This window comes from Phasianus colchicus, chromosome 8 (genome assembly GCF_987193195.1).
Source record: "Phasianus colchicus chromosome 8, bPhaCol1.hap1.1, whole genome shotgun sequence".
NCBI lineage: Eukaryota > Metazoa > Chordata > Aves > Galliformes > Phasianidae > Phasianus > Phasianus colchicus.
The window spans coordinates 22,948,402-22,975,317 of NC_143443.1; the positions used below are offsets into that span (position 1 = coordinate 22,948,402).

The window sequence follows — 26,916 nt, forward strand, 5'->3', positions numbered from 1 at the left end:
GAAGGAGGAGTGCGACCAAGCCCTATATGACAACACTTAGCTCTCCTATTCCACTAGAAGACCCTGGGAACACAAAACACAGTATGCGGTATCATCGGCTGAGGCTCTTGAAGCCCAAAAGAAAAAGAATCCTCTGGCCCTAAGCTAATATATTTTCCACTGAAAAACAGCTTCTCCAGGAAGTAAGCTTCATGAAGAAGCCAGCAAGGCTCGTGTTCTGTCCAACAGCCTTTCACTGTTACTTCACCTTACCATAGTACGAAGCTGGAAAAAAAAAAAGGGACAAAAAACTACTCAGGCAATAGAGAAGTATTGCTGATAGCAAGTGCTTCTGACCACCCATTCTGCCAGACTTCCTTCACGTTCCACCACTGGACTGAAGATTTACTGAAGAAGTTGCAGCAGGCCAGCGCTGTTCTTCTCTTCAAGCATCCCTTTCGAGCAATTCCTTTTCCTCTGAGTATCAAGTCTAAGCATTTCCTCTGATGCAGTATCAAACTTGCAGTAAGGCATTTAAAAGTTAATGAGCTAAGCACGGCAGAAAGACAGCTACGTATCCATCAACGGTGCCACAAAGCTCACGTCTTCACAACAAGAAAGAGCCATGACAGATCTCCTAAAAGATGCACCTGAAAGAAGGTGCATCCCTCTTGCTATACGGAAAGAATGGAGAGGCAGAGTAAGCAGCTTATTGAGCAGTTCTGTGGTGCAAGAAACTGAAATAGGTCTTCTCTAGAATGCGACGTTAGCACTCTTACTGGTACACAGCTCACCATGCACAGCAAGAGAAAAATCATTCACAAAACAGAAAAGGAAAAACCCAATAACATAAACAGAAGGGACAAGTTACAAAGCTTGCTCAAAAGCACAAATGGCATAAGATGGATCATCTCCTGACCCCTACCTACCCAAGGGGGTTTTCCGGGATTTGTTACCAAGCCAAGAATAACATTAAGGTATGCAGAATTCAAGACAAGATGAGAGTTTCTCTCCATGGCTGTCTCAACACCACCCTCAAGCTACAGCAGTTGCTCTAAGTTTGAATCTCCACATGGATTTGCAGGGATGGGAAGACCCTGTGCACATACTGCATCGTTAATGTGGCTGGCTGATCAGGTCGGGGCGCTGGGCTCTCAGTTTCCAAGTCAGCTGCAGACTGTAAGGTTTAACAAAAGATGGTCTGGTTTCCCCCACAGCCACTCACCACCAAGGCAAGGCATAACTCTGAAGTGTTTCCATGTGCATACTTGCGTTTTATTACTCTGGGAAATAAAGCAGAGCACACAGACATCACAGAAAGATAACTACCCAGTTACCATTTCCTCTTGAAGTAAAGGCAGCTTTCTCAATGGCAGCATACAACTTAGTAAAAAAAACATACACTACTCACTTTTATTTTCTTAGGTCTATCTCAATTCAAAAATTGTGCTCTTATTTCTTTAATTTTCAGTAAGTGTGAAGTTTCAGTGGTAATCAGATGCAACTTCCAATGGGGAGAAACTCTACCAACAAGCCAGATAATTTAACAGATCCAAAGAGCCAAACAGCCCAAGAACGAGAGCACTCAATAGCACAAAGCATCAGAGAACAGAAGTTTGTCAGAATCCCAAATGTTTCTCAATCTTAAAGCAATTTTTTCCTATCCAGTACAGACAAGCTGTTAAGTGTTTCACTGCCAGGCAAAATTAGGGGGACATCACTACCTACCAGCATTTGCCTCCATACATCATGCTACCCCAGCACAGGGTGGTAACAGCCTGGCAGTAGATGGAATTGCTCTGACTGGAAAGTACCTCCCACAGAAGAGACAGCAGGGTCAGTTCACTGCTCTGCTTCATTTCACAGCCACAGCAATGTCCGTGCCACAAAGTCAGGTGTGCAGGCTGCCACAAGCAGGGTATTGGCATGGTACAAAAGCGTGCCAAAGGTGCAAGTTAAACGGAATGTGACAATAGCTCTATTTCATATTTCCCAGCATTCCTATTTAAACAGGTTTCCTTTTCCGAGCAACTCAGAGCTGACCCACCTCATTCTGCAAGGCAGCCACCCAGTGAAACCAGAGCAGCTGAAACAATTCAGCTCGAAAACAGCCCAGGAAGGGTAGGCACAAGCTGCTGAACCCACCTAAACATAGACCACCAGCAGCAAAACCATCATTTTGCTCCAGAAAACACTTGGAGTGTGTCTTAGTTTCACCTTTTTTAACAGATCAGTTACATCATCATTTATTACTAGCTTAGCTCAGTGTATTATATCTTTTCCTATGTTCTGATCTCAGGTTATACACAGTCCTTCACCATCTCTACCACAAAGGCAGAGAGATACAAATACAAAGTCTGCAAAGTGGACTGAAAGCATGATTCTACTTAGAAAACTAAATATAGTTGCATCACCCATCATTTAAAATCTGATGATGATCAGGAAATGGCAAGGGCCTGTGAAAGTTTGCTGAATGCTTCTGAACTGAAGGCAGCTTTTATCTTACAGGTAAACCAAGAGCCATTTGACTCTGTTATCTGTGACTGTAAGAGTCTATGTTATGCTAAAGGAACCTCTGGCATCAGCCATTACATAATTGCCCCAATGAAGAATGGGCCTTCTGACTCCAGCTAACTGACAGCTTCCTGACAATTCTTAAGACATGCAAGGATACACCACTTTATCAAGTCAAGTGATTGTTTTACTACAACAGTAGTGAGAGAAGGAAACAGAAACAAAGCTGCATCGTGACTACAGTAAAGTACACCTGACATCTTAAGGCTTCCCAGAAACTCTGGAGAGCATCTGTAGCCCTTTCAGACCGATGGTTCAGTCTCAATGGAGGCAGAAATGATGATTTAGGTGAAATCATTGGCTGTTCCAGGCAGCTAACAGAAACAAGGCAGGATCATTACAAATGGGGACAGAAGGGAAGCTTTTCATCTTAAATTAAGTAATCAAAAATAAATCCATACACAGAGAAAAGGTTCGTAACACCAAAAGACATAAGTTACAGAATACAGCATCACAACAAGTTGTGTTTCAAAATGTACCTTAAGTGATGCATCTGTGCGCCCACAAAGCAAGCAGCAAACACAAAGGGAGCACTGCTGAGCCTAAGAACCCAGCCAGCTTCATGGCCCTTAGCATAACAGTAGCAAAAACACAATGGTACAAAGTAAGCAGACTGTAACTCTCACACAGAGCATAGAGGATACAGTTGTATTACTATTGTCACTCTTGTGCCAGGAAAAATAAACAAGGCAGAAATATTCCTCCTTGTCCTTCATTGAACACCTGAGGTTGCACCACCGTAAGAAAGAAGTTGGAGCCCTGACCCTACCTTAGATGCTGAGAAGTAAGGAGGGCTGCTGACAACTTCATAACAAAAAGTTATAGCAGCCAAACTTTCGGTGCTGAAATAAGTTATGGGAACTGAAATTGCCAGATGTGAGGGAGCATTACAAGGAGCAGGGAGCTTTCTTTTAAAAAGGAAAAACAACACAGAGATACAAGAAACTTGCAGTAAGGAGTGATGAAAGTCTGACCTTTGGTGCTCAGTGGAAACTTTCCTCAAAGACAAAGTCACCAATAAATCTCTCTCACTTTTACTGAGATGCAGTGTTTGCCATCATTTCACGTAGCAATTCTTACTAATCTTTCAGCTTCAGACACATATCATCAGATCCATAAGCTATTCCTGCAGATGTGCTTCATGGGAGAGGCACCCAGTTTCTGTAGGGTATTTTGCACTTTACTACAGGTAGGATTACAGTGAGTTTTTCTTCCTCCTTCACAGCAACACTGGATAGAAGAAAAGATGCTTAACGTTGTTCTTGTTTCTATCCACACTTTTCCCCTTTCACTGGCAATACAAACAACTGCACAAGCACATACAGAAGAAAAAAAGGAAAAAAAACACCTTTTTTTCCCCTGCATTATTTCTAGACAGAAACAATTTCCTGCTGTAGTCCAGTTATGCCAGCAGGAACAAGCGGCAGGACGAAGGACATCTGAGATGACAACACTGCTGAAGTCAAGACCTCCACTTGACTTTCTTGTTCTGGGATTGTCTTCTTCAGGTGGGAGACAGATGCATGAAACAGGTACTGGATCAGAACTGAAGATCACATTCAGAACAAAAATCTTTGTATTTGGGTTGATGCAGAAGTAACACGACAGAAAACATCCCTTATGATGGCCATGCAAGATACCAAAGTAACATCCAAGTATCTTTTCCTGGATAACTACAGTGAATTTGATGACTACCAGCGTATTTAACAGTTTCAATTGCACTTAGATGAGTCATATATGCATCACTTTCAGCTCCTACTATCATCTTTAAGTCTTCACCAATCCAAGTAGTTCTATGCAGTTTGACAAAGCTCAGTCTCCACCATGCCACTTATTCTGACAATCAGATTTCCATAATTCAGAAAGTCACATTACCCACAGTACTTGTGTTGAGGCAACCCCATCCTTCTCACAACTCTTCTTTTCCTTCCAGTTGAAGTTTGATGCTTGAAATCACCGTGTGAACCTGAGAGGAGACAGCAGTCTCGCTAAGCTTCCATACACTATGTTTCTGAAACTCATCAAACGACAGCAGAATCTCCAATACACTCACAGTTAAACAAATTAGGGGGGGTCTATCCAGAAACATCAACAAAGAGATTGCAGGTCAGCCTTTCCAAACAGCAAGCCTTGTTTCGATTTTGCAGCTGGAATCTCAATAAAAAGAAGTCTTAGTAGATCAGTTACTGCCTCAGGTCTGTTCAAAGAATGAAGGCCCTGTTCAGGATGTTCTACAGATCTTCAAATGATTCTTTGGTGGTAAGATAGTGAAGGCAAACTGGGTGCACACTCAGCCTTCTAAGAAGCTGCCTACCACAAACTGTTTGTTCAAAATCTGAATTCAGTTTGCCAGGTAATACACAAACAAAGCTTCTCAAGTTTGGTATTCCACACCATGTTGTACTTTTGAATTCAATGGAGACCAAAATATCTGCAACAACCTCAGTATGAAGAAACAACAGGAGCACTTTGCTGTTTCTGCTTCACTAGAAAAGCGTCAGCTCTTCAGATCAGGGTCACCATCCACTTCTTTTGTATCCAAAGCAGCTTTTTTTTTTGTAACTTCTGGACAATCCTTGCAGAAAAGAATCCCATAAATGGATTTCCTAATCCCTGGCTAGGAGCTGCCAGCAGGACAACTGTATAAACAGTGAAGGAATTTGATACAAACTGCTTCTGCTGCTTACATGCGAATCATCTGCTCCTAAATAATTTCAAGGCCAGAGTGGCACTCAGATATTCAAAGCTGCAGAGTAACCTCACATCTGTGACACTTTGCAACCATCTTCCCTGAAGTACATTATTTCCTCCAGAATTATTTACACATAATTTTATTACATATTTTTAATGAGAGTATCACACACATCTAACGAACAAACACAACATGAAGAAAGAACAAGGAACTGCATGAGACTTGCATATGAGACAGCATGTGCAAGAAGCAAAGATAATTTCATGCACGTAGCCTACTAGCCACTACCATCAGTTTCATACCTCCCACCCTCTGCAGGTTATTTCTCTATAGTCAGTGTTTTGTAAGTGTTCTTCAATACCAGAAATGTCTCCATGCTCAAGGAATATCAGACATCTGGTGCACACTGTGCTCCAGGTTTTATGAAATTAGAATAATCAATAGGACTTAATGAATCTTGAGTTCCCTTGAAAACTTGAAAGTGATCACAACAAACTCTCTTTCCCATAAAACCACTGGAGAAGCACCAGAAGGGTGAGTGAAGGAACTAGCCATGGAAACTGAATGCAGCAAGATACCAAAGTGTTGCGAAACACTGCACTTTTCAAGCACGTGGTCTTCAGAGAACATCTGCCAGAAGTAGCTAAGCCAAGGAAGAACTGCAGTCTTACCCAAATTTATTATCCGCACACAAAGCTGGACAGTAGATGTGAAAACACAGAAACTGTAACCAATTAATTCAAAGCGTGTTAGCCAAAAATACTGGTAAGAGCTTTAACAAAAGAAATTCAAACCACACCAAGAGAGAGGTCCCTTCTTTTAAAAGGGGACAAGAACAGAAGCTCATTGGAAAACAAAGGCTGCAGGGGAACCTGCAGAATCCACAGCTATAATGAAGATTGCCATCAGCATCTTGTTCACTTCAGTCATTGAAGTAGTTGCTTACAGTAGAGCTTCAAGAAATAATTCCATTCAACGGTCATACTCGAATACGAGACATTCCAAGAAGTGATCAACTCAAAAATACATATTTTAAAAATAGCACGAGTTTAACGCTGACTTCTTAATCATTGAGCTGATAATTACCACCAGATAATTGCTTACATAACAGAAAGCATGCAATCTCTCATTTTACAATAACTACACAATCACAAAATACATTTTAAAGGCAGCTGTGCTATCAATTCTGCAACGAACATCTTAGCATAGGGTTTTACTTGTCCAGGTAACTGGTTCCTTACAAGTTCCAGAGCAACATAACCTGCAATATGAGGATTAAAAATATAGATATATATATAGAAATTCAGCGTGCAAAATCTTACAGTTACCTGATGCAAGTATTTCTACGGATAGTTGACTATTTCAAGTATTTCAAAATCTCTCCTAGGCTTGTATTCACTCATTCAGAAGTCTGAAGTGGTCTTTCATAAATATCTTGAACACAGTCTAAAGACTGTGTATGTTCCTGGATTAACCTACAGTTAATCTTATTAGACAAAGAGCCAAGATTTTCAAGAATGAACGCTAGAGCTGTAACACTAAATAAAGCTGGCTCATTTCAAAAGCAACCAGGAAATTCTTCCTTCTCCTGCACCCATTTTGAAGTCATCAATAAGCAGCAGTCAGACTGCAGAAAAACTGTTTCTACCAGCAGGCTTCTGAATATGCATAACGCCAATAAAGCTAATTACATTTCAAAAAATAATCTAAGTGCAATTAAGATACTGGCAACATTTTAATGCAAAAAATGGTTTAAGTATACTAACATCCTAGTCTTGGGATATCCAGTCAAGCTACGCAAAGAGATGCGTTTGTCCCTTGCATACTCCCAAATGTGGAAGTAGGATCAGAAACTGGATCTGGAAGAAAGGGTAAACAGCATGTTAGTTAATTCACAGAGGATACTACGTTCGGAGATGTTGCAAACATTAGCGAATACATCAATGCCCTGAAGAGAAAATAAAGTCAGTTTTGAAACAAAAATCTCATGGAAAATAACTTCAAACACTCAATGGAGAGGAAACATGGGGGATACAGGAAGAAAGAGTAAAATGAAAGAAACCTAGAAGCAGCAACAGCGGACAGTCAGCTGAATATTTGCAGTGAAAAACAGTTCGGAGTTGCAGAAGCATCAAACAGAGCAGGGAAATTAAAGTTCTTTCTACAGTCTTTTGAGTCGGTAACAATAGCCATTTCCTAACACAATTGCCAGGGACTGAAAAATTCCCCTTCACTCCCAGCAAGTGGAAAGCTCTTCTCAATGGCAAATCAAGTTCTGCAGGAGGTAGGGTTTAATTTTTTTTAAGCAAAGTTAACATACGGTTAGCATAAGCCTACGCAGCAGGTTTTTCCAGTACTTCTGCTGTGCGAGGCTTTGTGCAGGAACAGGAGGAAGCTAACAAAATGAATCCATTCTTACAGGTGCAACTCAACCTTGCATTGTTCAGATTTATTCATGTGGTCCCCGAGCAAAGAACCCTAAACAGCTAGTTCAACCGCTCGCAAGAAGAGAATTAAAACCTTTTACCCTTCACTTCAGCATTCAAGTTACTTTTCTGAGAACAAGCATTTCCACTCGTCCGTGGCAGCGGATGTCTGCACTACCCAGCTGCAGGGTCAAGCTAAAGGCAGAGTTGGCTCTTTCCTCCTGTTGACGGCCTTCAAGAGCCTTCCTTCTCCCCTGCACCTCCTAAGCTCAAACGCAGCAGGTTAAGTAACCAGGGTGCATCTCTGAGGACTGTCAAAGCCTTTGCTCTTCAGGAAGGCTTCCAGGCACCAACTGCAAAACATTTACTCTACTTCATTCCCAAATAAACAGAACAGAGTTAATTTTGCAGGACTTGTTACACTCAGTAACAAAGTTTCAATGGAAAACCAAGCGCTTTATACCCAGGGCAATCCATAGATCAAAATGGGAAAGGGAGGAAAAAGTAAAGAAAAAAACACCACGAAAGAACAAAAAGCCCCTTTCAATAGCAGCCATATTTCCACCTATCATGTCGCTGCCTTTTAGAACAAGCTCCACACGGAGATTTACGCTTCAGTTTGCACACCATCATCACATCCAAACAGGAGACTGAAGGCTTTCCCTCCTGCCTCCTCCCGATAAGTGCTAAGCTAAGTGATTTCTGAGGTAAGCCATCCTGTGGCATCCTACAGCTTCTGCCTGTGATGTGATGGCAAGAACAAAGAAACGGTCCTGACTGCTCTCCCCCATCTTTGATAGACTGCTCATTCTTCCGTTTTCAATGGAGATTCCAACAACACACTGGCAAACATCCCGCAAGCCAGAGCCACACAAAGTGTAACAGAACTGCAGCACCATTTTAAAGCAGTAGAGCAGGTCAGAGCTGAGAATCACATCATCTCATGGAAGAGCTCCATGCATTGTAGGAAAACGCAAGACCTAGGACATGACCAAAATTAATCTTGTCCTTTTTGCACATAGGCACGTGGGCTAAGTATCTGTCATCCCTTTTGAAAAATCAGTGCCAGCATGAGATAAAGCACATGGAGGCAAATTCTAGTCAAGCCTTTGGATTTGAAGCCCATGAAAAGCATGGAACCCGAATACTCCAGTGAAGACACAGGGCTGCATGAGAAAAAAAAAAGGAGCTGGAGCCAGTCGCAGCACACGCTGCAGGAGCTCTTGCTGTGTGCTGCTGAGACCAGGCAAGCAGACCAGGCTCATGTTCCTGCTGGAGATCCTACAACACACACCACAAACTCCAAAGCAACGAGGCCAGCTGCTGAACAGGCAGAGCCGTGATGAAGGAACAGCTTTTAACCCCAGCACACTCTCCTGAACGCTGTGCAAGAGTTGCCAGCTGACACATGGCAGCAAATGAATCCAGCACAGGTGCTGAACCGTACTAAGCTATACCCATGGTTTTTTGCTCATTCAAGACAATTCTGAACACTGGGTAAATGCAAAAAATCTCCAGATGAGGAGCCCTGGTGAACGTGCCCCCTGAAAGGCTGAACAGCCAGAAAGCCCAGTCACCAGGCCTGCCTGGCTTATAGATCTTGTGGGCAGCCCAAGCTGATCCTACACTAGCCCATCTCTCCAATTTGCATCATAAAGAAGAAGGTGTACGACTTCTCTTATTTCTGTAAAGACTAAAAGTGCAGGTCACCCAAACAAGTAAACAAAACCCTTAGCTTAAGGGATTAAGCTAACATGAACATTTAGAAGTATGCTAATTATTCTACTTTAGGGTTAGAGAGAAGATTACCATTATTCTGTATGAACCAGAATGAAGAAATTCCTATGAGATCCCTACAAGAGGACATAAACATAGTGAGATTCAGCTGGTTTGATCTCTGGAAGCTACTTTTTGTTGACAACAGGTAATGATGATTCTAACACCTTCATTATAGTATCAGTTTCTCTATAATTTTCTATTAACGTTATTAAAATCAACACACTGGATTAAAGATTTATCCACTCCCTGGGACGTACTGCAGTTTGAAGCACATGCACTAGGCAAGGCAGCACTGGGTGCAAAACGAAGCTTGTCCAACTCAAGTGCTTTAAAGGAAGGGGGAAAAAAAAAAAACACAACAGCAGCAAAATACATGTGTACAAAATACACTGTGTAAGTTAACTATGAAAAGCACAGTAAGACTACTCAAAATTCCACAGCTCACTTATCTAAAGTTCCCAGAAGATGGATCACTGCTAACTGAAGAGTACCGCTACAAGGAACTCCGCAGTGCCTTCAATGTCACGAAGCTACTACTGCCGATTACCTGGCACTTTAATCCACAATAAATCCACCTCTCCGCTGACAGGGCTGATCCCACTCATTCTCTCCACCCCCTAGATGCTCACTCATCTTGCATTTGCAAGGCAACGCAACAAGGTGGTTCAGGGATCAGTACCACAAATTGTTGTCACATGAAAATCTGCTTCTGTTACACATTGCCTGGATGTTTTCTATTTTCCTGTCACAGGACAAAGGCTTTTCCTGAAAAACTGGTCAGAATTTAACATCTATAGCCTCCCATATTTCTCATTAAGGTTAAGGAACATAAACATTGTTGTTTATCAGAAATTAGTGTCCAAGTTACTGCCCAAACCTGTACCTAACATGAACGCAACGCAAATTCACACTTTAGCAAGAGCTGCAGGTAGATTTGCAGTTTCCTCAAAGTCATGCTGAAATGCATTATTACAGTTGCTCTGGTGTAAGGTGACTCAGACACATCCCTCTCCCTTACTTAAAAAAGTACACTGAATTTTGCTTGTAGCATCTTCTGCAGATACCGATTCAAGCTGATGCATCCTAAGCTCAATGTCCAATATATTTTGATATTTTCCACTAAAACAGTGATGTCTCAGAGAATGATTTCATTCCTTTTCAGAAACCTAACTTTCTACTGAGTTGTTTTTATTACTGTAACATAATCTAGTTCTTTTTTTTTTAAAAAAAAAAGATAGCACTATGTTTGGTTTGGAAAAAGAACAGCTTCTAGCTCAAAAGCCAACACTGTGTTCTATCAAGTACTCTCAAGGACCATTTTCTAATGTAGTTTTTCCAAAAATAAAGGTTTTCTGATGCAGCCCTATGTTGTCCTAACCATAACTCAGGAACTGAAGACAATAAGGTTTCAGAATACCTTTTTCCAAATAATCTCAGTTAGGCTTTCTAAGCTAAAACCAAAAAACAACAACAAAACAGAAACCACAGCACCTCTTGCTCTGGCTGACCTCTCTTTCTTTCTTTTCTGTTTTTCAGACAAACCTCCCAGCTAAACTAACTGTACCATTTAGCATGGTACCCACAGCCCACTTATTCCAGAAGCAGAACAAAAACTTCTGATTTTGCCCCAGATGCACCTTTGTCCTTCTTCAGTGGATGCAAACAAACCAAGTAACCATACAGCTATTAACATTTATCATCTCCTTTCCTAAAAGCAAACTTTGTGAAGTTTGACCCTTACTTATGCTGAAGGTGGATTTCCAAGAGACCTTGTTTTAGAGAACTATTTGCTTTCCTTCACTGGTTCCTAGTGGAAGGACTCCTGGGACACCCCAATGCCTATTATCTCAGAGCTGTCTCATCCTCCTCCCCTCACACCAAGATAATGGGGAGGAGCCACCTGAGTAAAAGAATGCATCACCAAGGAGATCCAAAGGCTGCAGACAAGCATTCTGCATGCTATTCCCAAAAATTAGAGCAAGCTTATGACTTCAGTGAGGCCACTCGAAGTGAAAGATCACGTGCCCAAGAACAACCAAACCTCTTTTTGCTCCTAACACCATGCTGAGCATGCACTGCCAGCAGCAAGATTGTTCCTGCCCCGAGGAAGGGATCCCTGCCCAGGACAGCTCACCCACCAGCCAAGCTCCAGCAGGTACCCATGCCCTCCTGCAGCCCCTGCAAAGGAAGGGCTGGCAGCTCAGAGACACGTCAGAGCCAACTGTTTGTGGTTTACAAACAGAGCCAGGTACAACTGCATGGGCAAAACTAAGGGGCAGCAAATCGCAGTGTTCAGAGCAAGAGATATTTTTTAAAGAAAGCTCTGCCACAAACAACAGAATCTCACAACTACGCTATAAATTCAACACTCTTAACCCTGTAAGTCTGCCAGTAGAAACCAGCTCTGCAATTAGCTGTGTGCTGCTTAGACAGAACCGTAAAAACCCTTCTAGGCAGCACCGCGGCATGCTGAGAGCTCAGACCTGTCTGCTTTAAAGATGAGATCAGGAAAATCACTCACCTCTTCCCTGGGACTGAGTATGAAAGAACTATTTCTCTTCTTCACTTACAGAAGAGCAAAGCCCTTTGAGTTTCAGTACTGGATGAAAGAGAGAAAGGAGAAGACCTCAAGCAGGCTGTATGGTTAAGGATGCTGAAATGCCCACAAGCATGGAAGGAGAGGCTGGTTTCTCAGGAACTAACATTTTCACAGACTTTCCTTTTTTTTTTTTTTTTTAAGTAGGTTTAGTAGTTTCAGTGCCGAAAAATCCAAACGAAAAGTTTCCAAATATAACTGCTTACTTTCTGAAGTTTGTGAGGTGTCATCACAAGTGCATTTAGCTGCTAAAGTTCATCAACATGCCAGTAAGTATAGACCAAAAAGCTGTGACCGACTTCTCCCTGAATGCCTTCCCCTCCATCACCCACTATACACAAGCTGCATAAGGCATTTCCTAACACAGCAGTCCCTGGGCTACCTGGGGTAGAAAAAATTCCAAGTCCTATGTGCTCTTCTCATTTGGAAGCACAGAACTCAGTTCAAAGTACAAGCAGCAGGAAGATATGTATTCAAGATTAGTCACAGGCAAACAGATGATTTAGGAACAAGAACCGATCTGTTTGTTACAGGCAAGGAGCCTCCATGGCAGGATGGACTACCATTCTGCACCATCTTTAACTTACAAAGTCAATTTTTAATCTAATTTGAAACTGAGTAACTTGTTGAACAGAGTAACCTCTGAACTCTACTTTCAATTTTGTACTGTTATTGCACTCAGTCTGTGAGCTCAGCTACGATTCCAGTGAAATAGAGCGAGCTGCAGGAGAGGACAGAATGAATGCTGCTTGGGCTCTGGTGCCCAGAAAAGCAACAAACATGGGGATTACCAAACAGCTTACTGTTCTTACCATGCTTCTAGCATCCTTTACCCATTAAAATAAATAAATCACCCTTCTTGAGACCAAGAAAGGCAGTTTATCTTTTGTTTCTGAGTATCCGCCAACTGACACCACACCAGCATACACTGGAGCCCAAGTATTCAGTGTTTCATTCACAGCCTTGCCAGGGAGGAGTACTAATGATCTCTTCAGGTTCTGTAGCAGGAATTTGGCCTCGCAGCACAACTCTTGGAAGGGAAAGAATACAGAAGCCTTGATTATAGGCAGTGTAGCATTTAACAGACCTACATAATTCATTCCAACCTTTTTCCAGAAGTTAGCTTTCAATCTGAGGTTTTCCAGGATGACCCTCTTTAGTGATATTCATTTTTTGATAAAACTGACTTCAAAATAGCTAGGTATGGGAAGAGGAAGGAAAGAAAGTCCAATCCTAATCTAACAGATGACTAAATATCATCTGATACTCCAACACCTCCAGCCACTTTGGAAAAGAAAGCTGCCTTTGTTTACAAATCGTTTAGGACAGTAATTTTCTAACCGTGGGCTCCTGAAAAACACGAAGACCCCACACAACTCACACTACTGGCAGTAGGATTGTTTTTCCACAGTTGCTTCTTGCCAGCTCCAGGTTGAAAATCACTGACTTGAGAGAGCCCTGGCAAAACAAAGTTCTCTCGACAGTTTAGGCTTGTTCGAGAGATAAACACAGCATTCCTGCTGAATCCAAGCACACGTACCCAAAGGACCTCAGCAAGGCCTGTCTCAACAGAGCACTGAAGTTGCCCGCTCCCAGATCACCATGCATCACCCCAGGAAAACTGCAGAGGGCACAGATTTTGTGAATGGTTTACAAAAATACTCCTGTAACATACGAGAACTAGGTCCTCTTAACATCTTAGCATACAGGACCAGAAGATGCATTTTATCACTGTATGAATGCACAGGATGACAATGAGGGCAGGGAAGTATAAGGAAAAAAGACTGCAGGCAGTATGTAAGCATTTAGTGGGAAACAACAATGCCTGTACTGTAGTTGTTATAATTTTGTCTAAGCTAAAGATGAATGCAGATAAATGATAACCACTGAGGTCAGAGAAACATTCCACCTCCTGCTGAAGAGGAGAACAACTTCACCAATGGACATTTCCAACCAGCAAAGGGCACTTCCCTTCCTTAGCAGTGAGATCAATTAGACTGACAAACTACAAGCAAAAGAAAACTGCAGATGCTTCTTTTAAAGGAAGTTTCTCTCGCTGTCTGTTTTGGAAGCAAAGTGTAGCAGAGGGCCCCTTTTTTATTCAAAAAGACAAACAAAAGACTGAGAAATCCTGAGAGATATTACAGTATCACACACACACACACACACACACACATTTAAATTCTACTAATCACCTTAAAATATTCAATGGAAAGCAAGGGATGAGGCAGATACGCTCCTCCTTTTCTAAAGGAAGTAAATGGAACCACTGCTTTAAGAAGGTTGATTTTAAGTTTCCCTAGGTCAGAAAGTAAAATGATTTCCATGCACTTCTATTCTCTTGGTTTTGCAGAGTGAAATGGAAGTTATTACATATCACCTCTGCAAAAAATTATTCTTCACTCAAATGATCCAACGGCACATTTGCAGAGATGCTTCAAGAGACCACAATAAAGGACCACCAAGAAAGTAGCTTTTATCACATCTGCCACAATTACAAAACTTAACCCAAAAGGCAATCAGACCTGAGACAAAGTCTGCAATAACCCCTGCCTACCTTCCACGTGTTCACAAACAGGACAAAATAGCAAACAAATAAATGGATGCATTGAGAAGAAGGCCAAAGCCAAGCAAGCCTGTTTGCTGGGAGCTTTTAAACAAAGCTTACAAGGCCTAATCACAATCCATTTTGTATACTGCAACACATACTTCTTCAGAAGAACAAGTCTGCAAAACAGGCCAAAAAAGGGCCCTTCTGGTCACAAGACTCCCTGGTTGAGCTGCACAACTGCCTGCTCTCACTCATCTGAGGCTACCCCACGACCAAACTGACCCAAACATTACTGGTTCATTAAGCACAGGCAGAGTACACAAGAGGTTTTTTGCACATGAATTGCTATGGAAAGTTGAACAGCTGCAGGGCTCGCCTGTCCTTGCAAGGCAGGAGGCAGATCTCGGGTTGAGTTACACAGGTAATGCAGTTAGGTGCTGCCCGTGTTCCAGCTCAGCAAGCTGCTGAGCACGAGTAACTCCAACACCGTGACGTGAAGAGCGTCAGCACTGTGGAAGGAGCAGCGTGGGGAACTGCAGGCTGTGGGGTGAAACTTTCACATCCTTTTGTTAATGTAACCAAAGAAAAAAAAAAAAAAAAAAAATCAAGAAGTGAACAACTCTGTAGCTTGATTACATGTTCCTCTTCTTACTGTCAGTTACTCCACTTCCGAAATATGACCACTACCACCCAACTCCAAGAGCAGCTGAGGTGGGAGGAAGGTCACTGCAGACTGACCTATGCCATTCTCCAGCAAGATACTGAGATGCACATATTATGTATGTATTTTAAAAAAAGAAAGTTCAAAGAGAACCAGGAAATTTTTCATTAGTAAACTCAACTCAAGAGTTAAGAGATTGCCTGGTGGCCTCTGCTATCTTTCCACACTGCTGGATTCAGCTTCTGAAAGCCTCCTTTGTTAATGAATACTAGGCTCTTGTCCAGTCCTCTTTTCTCCCCCTTCTCCCTTCCATAAAATATCATGGTCCTCAGGGCATAAGGAGCATCCTTTGTCTCCCTGCAAGTCCTCCCTATGCAGCCACTTTGCAGCCGCTTCTAGAAAATGCAGCAGGAATACCATCTTTTCTCTTCTCTTTAACAGAAGTGGAAAAATTAATTGGAGACATCGTCTAATAGCAGTTTTACAACACAGGAAGTGATGTCCTGCAGAAATGTTGAAACACCATAACCTCCACTCATCTCAATGGGCAGGCAGTGTTGATGTGTAACTTAAAGCTCCTACTCAGCTCGGAGTTTCTGTCAACTCTCCATAAAAGAGCACGTGCTACTGCTGCACAGCATGCAAGACAAACTTAATCTGAGGTAAGAGATAAATGCTCTGAGGACAAACAAAAATCATACAATGACAATAACAAAAAATTATCACAACTTTTTTCAAGAGAAAAATAAAAGCTGAAGCTCTCACATTTCCCACAGGAAGCTGAGGCCACGTGGATTTATCAGAAGAAGCTCTAAGGAACCCCAAAAGCCTGCAGAGACCCTGGGGAGAGACAGTGGAAAGCTGTAACTTATTAATGGAAGTACTGGACAAGAGCAGCCAGCATGGCTGGGAAAGCAAAGCCCACATTATTAGGGAGCAAGCATGGAATGAGACACAGAGCTTTGAAGAAAGAACCAGGGAAACTGCTTCACACAAGTGAACATAATGCATGTAGAAATCAGCACCTACTCAATGAAACACAACTTAAGACTTGTACGTGGGTTTGGGCTGTTTAACTGATGCCACACATCACTCTCTGCCTCTCCATCCCCTGTAACGTTGTGGCTCAAAAATAAAAAAAATATCAATTGCTTCCCAGCCAGGTGCAGTCGGGTCACTGATTCACTAAGGCCACACAGAGCTGTGCATTACAAGGGTACAATTTGAGCCCGCTCACACGGTTATGCTGGCAAACGTAACCACAGTCTGGATGGCCATTAAAAGACAGAAGAAGGACTCAAAAATTGACTGGCATTGGAAGAGGCTGTCCTGTGTCCTGCTCCCTCCCCTTCACCCTGTAAATGCAGTTCCACACAGTGCTTCAGATGAGCTGGGTGCTCACCTCACTCCGAAGCGAGAAGATTCAGGTCACCCAGCAGCACCAGAAGGCGGCTGGTTGTGCAGAGCCTTCTGTTCAGTGACAACGAGCACTGCCACGGCAAGAGGCAGAGCCTACATTGGTCCAGACCAACTCATCTAACCTGTCCTCAGACAACCCTGGAAGCCTTGTATTTCTCAGGGAATTAAAGCGTCCATCCACGTAACCTTCCAGAACCAAAGCCTCACACTCTCAACAGTGAGAATATGCATGCAGAGGGCAAGGTAGAAGACTGGAAAGTCCCACGTGAAATACTGCAGCAGTGTCATTTCTACCCTCATCAGCACGAGATGGCTACCTCCCTCTGACCCCACAACATGCCTGTTCCTCTAAAACTCTGCCTAAACAGACTTGTTTCACTAGCAACAAAAGAGCACAGGTTCTCAGACAAAAACTGCACACAAGGCTTGTCAGCCTAAGATGGCAGAGCATTAAGGCGTTTAAGAGCTACGTGATAAGGATTTAGACACCTCAGCAAACGAGTGCTGATGATTTCCTATCATCCATCCTTAATGAAAGTGCAGTTGTAAACTCAAATACTGTTGTGTACAGAAGTATAACATCAGGATATGGCACAAACTGTCAGAAGGGGCTTAAAGAATTTGAACAGCCCTATGGGTATCTTCTTACATGGTGCTACTAGCACAAAACTGTCCATTTGTAGGATGCCTTTGTGTGGGGAGGTTCATATATAAAAATTCTACAAAGATTTCATCTAGATGGATTTGGACTACTTTGTGTTGTAAGTACTGTAATTCATTTTGAGAAGATCTATTCAAAGTAGATGGACTCTGAGTGTCGTAAGTTCTTAGTTAAAAATTAAGCAAAAGAACCCGTACTTCCTGCAGGATGTCCGTGTCTAAAGAAAGAAACCTCCCACCTTGCAGTGACAGTCATTACTTTGCACAAATTAAAGCAGATTTTCATGAAAACGCCAAACAAACCCAGTCATTTGACCTTGTCCAAAATTTCACCTGACAGCAAGCAGAAGAATGCAAGATGGCACCACACAAAGCGACCATCAAGATTTCTTGAGCATGCTTTTGCTTGGTTGGTACTGCCCCTAGCAGAGCAGAACTTATTCCCCATTTACAAACGGAAAAATCAGGGTAAATTTGAAGTGATTTGTGGAGAATCAGAAGTGATATCTGAAACAGATCTAGATTCGTCCCCCGCAGTTCACCTTCTCAGATGCACACCATCCTTCCCTGAGCATTTAAAGTAGAGCTAAATATCAAGCTGTAAGTTTCATTCCTTATAACTAAAGATTTTTATTTTTAAATGACAGCTGCCTCATTTTTTCTTTTTTTTTTTTTCCTGGCATAACTGTCATAAAAGAGTAATTCTCCATCCCTGCATTCCCACTGCAAACAGGCAAAAATGTGCACAGAGCAGATCTTCTCACACAAGCCTTTAGCTACTACACTGTAAAGTTTCTGTACAACAGATTTATATTAATGCAAATTGCCACAAGCTGCATCGACACTACATGCAGGTTGAGATAAGGCAAACAGCACCACTTACACATTTGCTGTGGGCATGGAGACAGATACCAGTGCAGATCAGCTCTATATTTAAACTTTTACTTCAGCCCGATTTCTGCTAACTTGTTTTTATTGCTATTTTCCATCACCACCAGGGTTATAATAACCTTTCTTATTTTGGATCAAAGAAAAACAGCCTGCCCTTTGAACTAGAACTACACTAAAGACCTGGAGCTTCAGGCCTACTTCTAAACCAGTGAGATAATGGGGCTAACTGCTCCGTAATTTGGAAGCAGCAGCCAGTTTCTATCAGCTAGAATACTGGCTGGAACTAACCCAACTAATCACCAAGATAAGGAAATGCAATAAAGATTTCAGAATTATTCCCTGTTATACACCTTCACTTGCTTAATATTAACTTCTAATACTTCCTGATACATCATATTTCCTCCACGGAGTCCACACTTTTGCCCTTAGCCCTGGAAGACCACACTGAACAAACGGGTGTCCAGGAACAGGGACCATTTGGGCACCTGGGTTGCAGGATGTCACCGGCAACGACTGTTGGAAATAACTGAGTGGAAACTGTTCAGCTGATTTTATGGATAAGCTGTCAAAATAAGATGAAGTAATCTCTCAATGAAACACTGACAGAGTTCAGGATGGTTGGAAACCTAACGCGGATGTTGCAGGTTTTCCTTTTAGATCATTTTGTTACGCAAACCAGCATCACAGCTAAAGAGAACCAGCACATTCCCTTTCTCCCTCCCCCCAGCACAAGCTGTAATTCAGTCAGGGCGTCTCTAGGAGTACAGCTAATATTTAACAAAGGGCCAAGCATCACCAGCTAGTAGAAATGCACGCAAATACCTGAAACTATCACTCTAGTAACCACACAGCACTGCAATGCCATTACTGCCTGCCTAAAAGCTGTCAGGAGGGTTTCAGGAATCTGTGGGTTCTCTCTGCCATCAAACTCTCTGCTCCTTAGTGATGTGACCTCACTAACCATTTCCAATTCAGCAAGTGCCTGAACAGCAAGTGACTGGAGGCTGGGAGAGAAATAGACACATACACAAAAAAAAGAAAAAGCACAACATACATACACATCTAGGCATCTGCTTTTGGACACAGAGAGATACTAACACTTGGGGTTGGACCAGAGAGCAAACAGTTATCACCTGGTAGATCACATCTCTAGAATCAAAATACTAAGAGGCATCAAGATGCTGCTCACCATCCCTACAGTGTGCTTTAACAGCCCAGTGCACTGCACAACGAGCCGAGAAACCTCTTCTCCATTGCCACGTACCCCATCAGCCACCTCATCCCCTGCCACAAAGAAAGGAAAATGGGGACTTAAAATGTACATTGAAGAATGGAAGTTGAAGCCAGAGCAGCTCCCTGAGCTGCCTCCCACCAGAATTGTGCTGGCACAACCGTGTGACAATTCTAGATGATCTGCATCTCTCTCTCTGTGTTCTCAGTCTCCTTCCCTCCATCAGCCATGCATTCTCACCCTCCTGTCCTTGTGCTAGCACAGGTACACACTTGGCCCCTCAGCGAGCCAGTTCAGAGCACTGTGCTGGCAGATCACTTTATTTCCCCCAGAAGATGGTGATTTCTGCTAGCACAGACCCTCTGAATTTGCTCACTGTGGGCAAAGGCTGTTCTTCAATCCTGCTGTTGTGTTTCTGCTCCTCTTGGGAGCACAACTTTAGTTGGACAAACTGTCACGAAGCCCCAGCACAGCAGGGCAGCCTATTGCAGAAACAAGAGGGAAAAGTGAACTGCTTCAGCCATATTTTATAGCCAAATGCTCTAGTTCAAACCACAGGCTTCATGATGTCTGACTACCATGCTGTGTGCTAAAATATCACTTCTCAAGGAACGGTGCTAACTCAAAGAACCTCGCACACCTCAGATTTACTTTCAGAACTAGATAGCTATTGGTATTTCTGAAGGAATAAGAAGAATTTTACCATTCTTTACCTCCCCATTTTTACCTTTTTCTCCCATTCAGGGAGAAATTCTTAAGACTTCTAAAAATGACCAAGGTGAAAAAACACGTCACACATTTAACAGGCCTGTTCATAAGCCTCAAGGAACATTGTCCAAACCCACTTAAAATGACAGAGATGTATTTGGAACAAGCAGTTAAGATAACAGTGTAATTCCATCTGGGTATCCTGGATTAGTGCAATAAACGTTCAGTAACTCCAGGAAAAAAAAATAATAAAAAACAAAAATAGGTAACAATTTAACACACTTATACAACTAAACAATTTATGCAAGATCTATACTAGGAATAGGGCAGGTCCCAAGACCTCATAAAGCTGATCAATTTGAGGCCGAAACTATTTATGACACAGTGCCATCAAGATAAAAGTCACACAGCACTGTTAAACTTTGGACTTTATTTTATTAAAGATGTTTTTGTACTTTATCTCCAAAAAAAAAAAAAAAAAAAAAAATCCCAAGCAAGTCTGTGCTTAGCAGCGTCTGCAGCACCTTTTGTTTAAGCACACAGAGGGACTTTCAGAGCAAAATCTTTCAGGGAGACAAATGTATATCAAATTTAAGTGCAGGGAAGGGATAAAGGAGAAAGCAGCTCCTCTGGGAGACGGCGATTTAAATGGCTTCAGGGAAGTGGGACAGGGAGTGTTTGAATGATGGGGAGGGTATACTGATATTAAGTTTTAACACTTAGGGCTGCTAAGAACTTTAATAATGTGTTTTCCTCAGGTCTGCAGATGATCAACTTCTTCAGCTACCCACGATTTTTCCAAGCAGCACCATAATGAACAGGCAATTCTTGCGCTGCAGAGCTGCTGTTGGGGATCTTGCATTGGGGTGAAAGTGCTCTGTCCCCCCTTTCCTTCTCACAGCTCTCTGGTTAGGCTCTGACCCGCAGGACAGCGGTGCTGGAGGCTCCCGGCCCCAAGCACAAAGCAGCAGGACAGAGGGGAAGATGAGATGACATGCTGCAAGCAGGGAGCTGAGAAAGGATGAGAACAGGTGATCCCAGCGGCAAGGTAAGAGGAGATGAGAAAAGGAGACACAAGAAAAGCCAATCCAGCTCAGGCAGAGAGGGAAGCCAACAAAAAACACCTCACAGGACAAAGTTACCAGCTCGAATCAAGATGAACCCCTGCAAACTGGATCTAGAAACATCAATAACTGGTTGGAAGGAGGACCCAACACCTTCAGGCAAAGATTGCCCTTGGATTGCTTTATGCTCCAAGCAAGCTAATTGCTTCTATTAATCTGGAGTTAACAAGCACCTAGCGCACAGGTCCGTGTACACAAACTAAGGCACGCATGGAGCCCAGCGCCTGCACGGCAGCACTCGCAGCTCCGGGTGGAACCAAAAATGGTGCTTTAAATCCCCGGTAATGAAGCAGGGCGCGGGGCTGGCCCACAATAAGAGGTTTAACTGCGCACAAGGAACCGAAGTGAATCTGCAAACGTTGTTACAGATTACCTACGGCCAGCGGCCACCAGCTTAGGGCCGCGTTCGCACACGTAAAAAATGAGACGAGGGTTTGAGCCCGGTGAGAAGGGAAAAAAAAAAAAACATGAGGGGGGAAAAAAAAAAAAAAACACTAAAGGAAGGAAAACAAAAAGGAGGAGGAAAGCAATCGCACAGCCTGAGCCGCGGCTCCCCGCGCCCACCCGCAACTTTCCGCCCCCCGCCTCGCCCCACGCCCGGGCGCTGACAGCGGCGGCTCCCCGGCGGCGGGCGCGGCCCGGGCCGCCCGTAAACAAGTTTGAAGGGGCCGCGGCCGGGCCGGGCGGGGAGGAGCGGGCGCGGCGCTGACAGGGGCCGCACAAAAGGGCAGGACCCCCGGGCGGCGCCCTCCCGCCGAAGGGCGGGGCCCGGCCCGGCGCCGCTCGCCTCCCGGCGGCCCGCAGAGCGGGGGAGGGCCCGCAGGCCGCGGCCCCGCCGCTCCCTCCTCTTCTTCCCTCGCCGCCGCCTCCGCCGCCGCCGCCTCCGCCGCCGCCGCCGCGGGGCCCGGCCCGGCCTCCCCGCCGCGCCGCCCGTCCCTCACCTACACAGTGAATGAGCTTGTGTCGCCACGAATCGAGCTGGTGGCGGACGCCGCGCCTCTCGATGGAGCACTGCTGCCGCCCGCACGGGCTCGCCATCTTCTGGGCGGCGGGCGGGGGTGGGGGTGGGGGCGGCGGCGGGCACGGCCAGGGGGGCAGGGACGGGAAGGAAGGGCCGCGCGCCGCGCCGCGCCACGCCCACCCGCCCTCGGCGCCCGCCCCGCCGCCCCGCGCCGCGCAGGCGCCGCCCCGCCCCGCCCCGCCCCGCCGCCGGCCCCTTCCCGCCGCGCGCCTGCGCCGTCTCCCGCGCGGCCTCCCGCCGCCCGCCCGCACGTGAGCGGCGCCGCCGGGCCCCGCGGGGGGGCGCCGTTCTCGCGCCGCGTCCCGAGCGGGCGCCGCGCCCGGCCCTGCGGCCCCGCGGGCCCCGACGGCGGGCGGTCGCCGCCGCCGCCGCCGCCGCTGCGAGGACGTCCCGATGCTGAGGGGCCGCCGCTCCCGCGAGGGACGCGTCATCTGAGGGAAGTCCCAGCCCCGGGGACGTCCTGTCACTGGAGGGGACGTCTTTTCCCCGGGGCCACGCACGTTTCTGCCGAGAACTGAAATCTCCACGGCTGCTCTGAGGGGTGGCAGCCGCAGCCAGACCCACGACCGAAAGATGTCCCGCGGTTGCCTCCCGGCAGCCGTGGCTCCTCGACCGAGCGCCGCCTGCGTTTTAGCCCTTCGGCCTTAGGCCGTGAGATAAAAGCTGCCCCAGCGTGGCTCGGGCGCTGTGCGGGTGGGCTGTGGGGTAGCGCGGCTTCTGACGGCCCGCGGTGAGCAGCTGGGGGGACCGGGGAAGGGTCGGTGCTGCTGGGTGCCGCGCAGCGCTGGTGGCACGGAGCACGCCGGACTCACGCCGACTGGAGGAGGAGAGCAGCGGCGGCAGCCTTCTGAACGCTCCGGGCATTGAGCTTGGAAAGGTGAAATGTTGTAACCCAGATCCTGCCCGAGTCTGCTGCAGGACCAGCTGCTGCTGTCCGCTCTTCTGTCATGTGGGAGGAAACACCTCGCCTTGTGTTACCTTAGAAAAGCAGACAGGAGGGATTTGTAGCCACAGCTTCTCAGCAGACGGTCTTCTTCCTCTGCTGTCAAGTAGAAATACAGTTGGGTAAGCAGCAGGGCCAGAGATGAAACCCAGGAGTCACGACCTTCTTTCCCCCACCCCAGCCACCAGCATCATTACCCTCCCTCCCGTGACCTTGCCAAGCTGCACCCAATTAGGGAGCTGGGAAGGCAGAGGGGTCAGTGCTGGCAGCATGCAAATTTGGAAGTAGGATGTCCCAGAGGTGACACTTCCCGAGGAGACAGAGAAGAGCTTGCGCCCCATTCAGGAGCAGCCGCATCTGGGTTATGCTGTCATCCCACGTCAGAGCTCTGGGCTTGTGGTGCATGCAGGTAGAAGCCTGCCTTGCAAAAGGAAACCAGGACAGCTCAGTTTGGCTTGTCCAGGACAGAGAAAGCAAAGACAAAATATGATTGCTCCACCAGTTCGAGTGGGGAAAGAAGATAAATTTCAAGGAAGGGACAGAGCTGTGTGGGGCTAAATGATGGCAAAAGAACAGGTTATTATCTGGCCTTTAATACACAAAATTAGGGGATGGTTTCTAATTCGTTGCAGGAAAAACCTTCAGCTTGTGTCCTTGCAGATGTAGAGCAAAGGGAGTTTGGCCGGGCCTGCTCTGGTAGGGTGCAAGGCCGTTTGGAGCCCCTCATCCTCACAGCATACATTCGGTGCAATCTGGTCATAGGAGCCTGGGATTCAGTGGCCAGTGTTCATGATAGTGGCAGCATGGCCATGGCCATTGAGCTGTCATTGTCCCCTTGTTACTTCTGCCCTTAGATCACATCCCTGCTGTGACAGAGATGGCCCAGGTATGGACCATATGATGCTGGTCTGATGAATCTCCAGTTCAAAGCAATTTTGTCATCTTGCTCCTGCCAGGTCCTTTCTGGAGTCTGCCCCATGTTTCCCTGTACCGAGTGGCTGCTCACACTTGAGCAATACTAGAGTTGTCTTCTCAGCAGCTTTTCACCCTTTCTCTATCCTAACACCGTTCTGTGCATAGCCTCCACACGCCTTTCTTTTTCGAGGATGGACAAGACGAATTCCCATAGTTCTGTAATGCTCTGGCTCTTGCCTAGGTGATATTAGAAATCTGTCAGTGCATCGACTGACAGAACTGCATGAGCTTTTCACCAAGTGTGCCTGCCTTCTGGAGAAAATACCTTGCCCAAGAGTGCCTGAAAGTCACCTCCTACAACTTTGACTCACAAACCTTTGACTGTTTCGGTTGTGCCCTGCAGCGCTCTGCCCTGCCTGTGGCTGGCAGTGAGCACTCCCACGGCAGAGCTGCAGGAAGGAAGCACGTGCTGGCTGATCACATCTCGCTGCAGTTGCATCATCTGTAATCTTGACCCCAGCTTTTATTATTACAAAGGCACCATTTGATGTTCTTTTTGTTGTCGTTGTTTGCAACCTTCTCTTTCTAGATCAATGTTTAGACTGCAAATCTCTTTGAGATAGCCCCATGTTTCTATTCTGTGCTGGTGCAGCACCTTGACAAAAAGCTTCTGACCTGCAGCTACAGCATGTTAGAGCTGTGGTCAAACAAGCAGAAAGTGAGACAGAGATTTAATTTGTTTTCAAGCCCCTCCTGTTCCCCACCACTAATCACACACTGCTAGTGTGGTAAATACCAGCAGCCTGGTTTTCTTATCCACTGCCAAACCAGAGAAGAAGAAGATGAGGAAGGCATGAACTAGAGAGCTAGAGGAACGGAATGGTCTGGCAACCAAAAAAATGTCTTAAATCCATAGGCTTCCTATGGGGAAAGGCAAACAGAGGGTCGAAGTCTGCTTTAGAAAGAGGCAGAAGCATTGGAATCACTAGCCAAGACCCCAGAAGAGTAGAGAAGGGCATGAAGCACAGTGGAACTGTTCTCAGGAAAGTCTTCAAGAGTGATGGCAATGTGGTGGAACAGCCTCAGGCATGCTGAGGTGACAGCAGGTCCAACTTGATCCTGAAACTAGGCTGGCTGGGGTCTGATATACCAGGGCCTGTATCATGCTGCTCCAAACAGCTCTGGGGAGCTCTGTTCAAACCAAAGTGGATGCACCACATTTGTGGGCAATACTGCCAGCAGCTGCTCCTCTGCTCGCTCCTGCAGACACCTCAGCACAAAGCCTTGGGCTGGGGCTCTGGCCTCCCCCTGCTCCCCACTAAATATGAGGCTCGCTGCAGTAGAAGCATTGTTTTCCCTGTTTCACAGTGGCTCCCTTTTGATGTTAATTGTTTGCAGGCAAAGTTTAGCAGAGAGCACATCTGCTCTCTGGTTCATATGCTGGTTACTACTGAGCTGCCCAGACCAGTGGAGAAAATGCTTTGATGTTAATGAGCTGCAGACAATTTCACTTAACACCGAGCAGGGCCTGGCATCTCAGAGGTAAGGCTTTCAAGGCAGATGCTACAGCAAGTCTCTCCAACATCCGTTCTGCCATAGGAACAGAAAATACACAAAAAGGCATTAGAGCTGAAACTTGTCTTCTCACCAAGCTGTGCACCGCACCTGGTATTGTTATGGCCCCAGAGGTACCAGAGGCCAGGAAGAAACAGGAAAAAAAAATGGCCCCACGAAACAGCATTGTGATTATGGGATTCAGTGGAAATAGGATTTAACCCCCCCCTATAAAAAGCCTGTCTCTCTGGTCTGAGTATGCAGAAATGTGAGAAGGGGATGGACTGCAAATTGCTGGTTTGCAAGAGTCTGCCTCCTGTGCGGCTTGCAGCAATCCTGCACTGAGAGCAGCACCTTCTCCATCAGCACATCTGAGCAAAACAGGCCAGCTGCAGTGAAGCAGGACTTGTGCAGGCATTCTTAACAATCCTCGTACCTTAATGGACACCCCAATGGGTACCACAGTCTCAGGAGGAATCTCTCAGGAGACAGTGAATCCCAAGTAGGAAGAAAAGCAAGTGAGGAAAAAAAAAAATAAATGCCACAAATTCAAGTTTGTAACCCACTGCAAGTCATCAGCAAAGTGTATTTAACACATCAGGCAAGCTCTGCTTCGAACCACACACTATGAGGCTTCGACTGAAAGAGCAAGCATCCTAGTTCTCTGGGGAGCCCCCAGCCAAGCAGAACCAAATGCAGGCTATGCCTTGTCAAGTAGAGCAACAAATGAGACCTCACTGAAGGTTAAGCAGAAACATGCCTTATTCTGAGGAACTTGGCTTAGCTCCAATATATTGCCTTTGTTAAATGATTTATAGGAACACGAGAGAGATACCGTCTTCTCAGTTTTCTCGCCAGGACAGGATAGTTCCCTGCAGCAAACTTGAGATTACAGAGGTAAAATAATGCAAGCCAGGCCTGAATGCTTGTTCTAACACTATTCCAGGGAGGATCTCATGCAAATGTGTGTACCCTATCCTACGCTTAAATTAAGTGTAACGAGGTAATTTTTCTTCTTTCCCTTGGAACAAATAAATAAAAAAATAAGAAGGAAGATGGAATCATACAGCAGGCTGTGATTGGGCCAAAAGGAGAACACCGCAGCTTGGAAAGACTTTGAGAAGATAAACTAACCTTTGACAAGGCCTTCAGCTAAACGGCAAAATTCACTCCCAAAAGTCATTCCAACCCA

At 45.3% G+C, this 26,916-nt stretch overlaps 1 protein-coding gene across 8 annotated transcripts in view; it reads right to left on the reverse strand.

The window, feature by feature from the left end:
- Positions 1–22,352, reverse strand: part of LCOR (ligand dependent nuclear receptor corepressor) — a 73,240-nt gene extending 50,888 nt beyond the window's left edge. For 2 of the 8 annotated variants that reach the window (XM_090145367.1, XM_031597597.2), the window contains exon 1: positions 22,233–22,349. In XM_090145367.1, the coding sequence (XP_090001493.1) occupies positions 22,233–22,329 (97 nt within the window). In that variant the 5' untranslated portion in view covers positions 22,330–22,349. Of the gene's footprint in view, positions 1–7,011; positions 7,105–22,232 lie in introns of those variants that run through there. The other 6 variants (XM_090145369.1, XM_090145372.1, XM_090145371.1 and 3 more) reach the window with 6 other exon arrangements.
- Between the last annotated feature and the right edge of the window lie 4,564 nt (positions 22,353–26,916).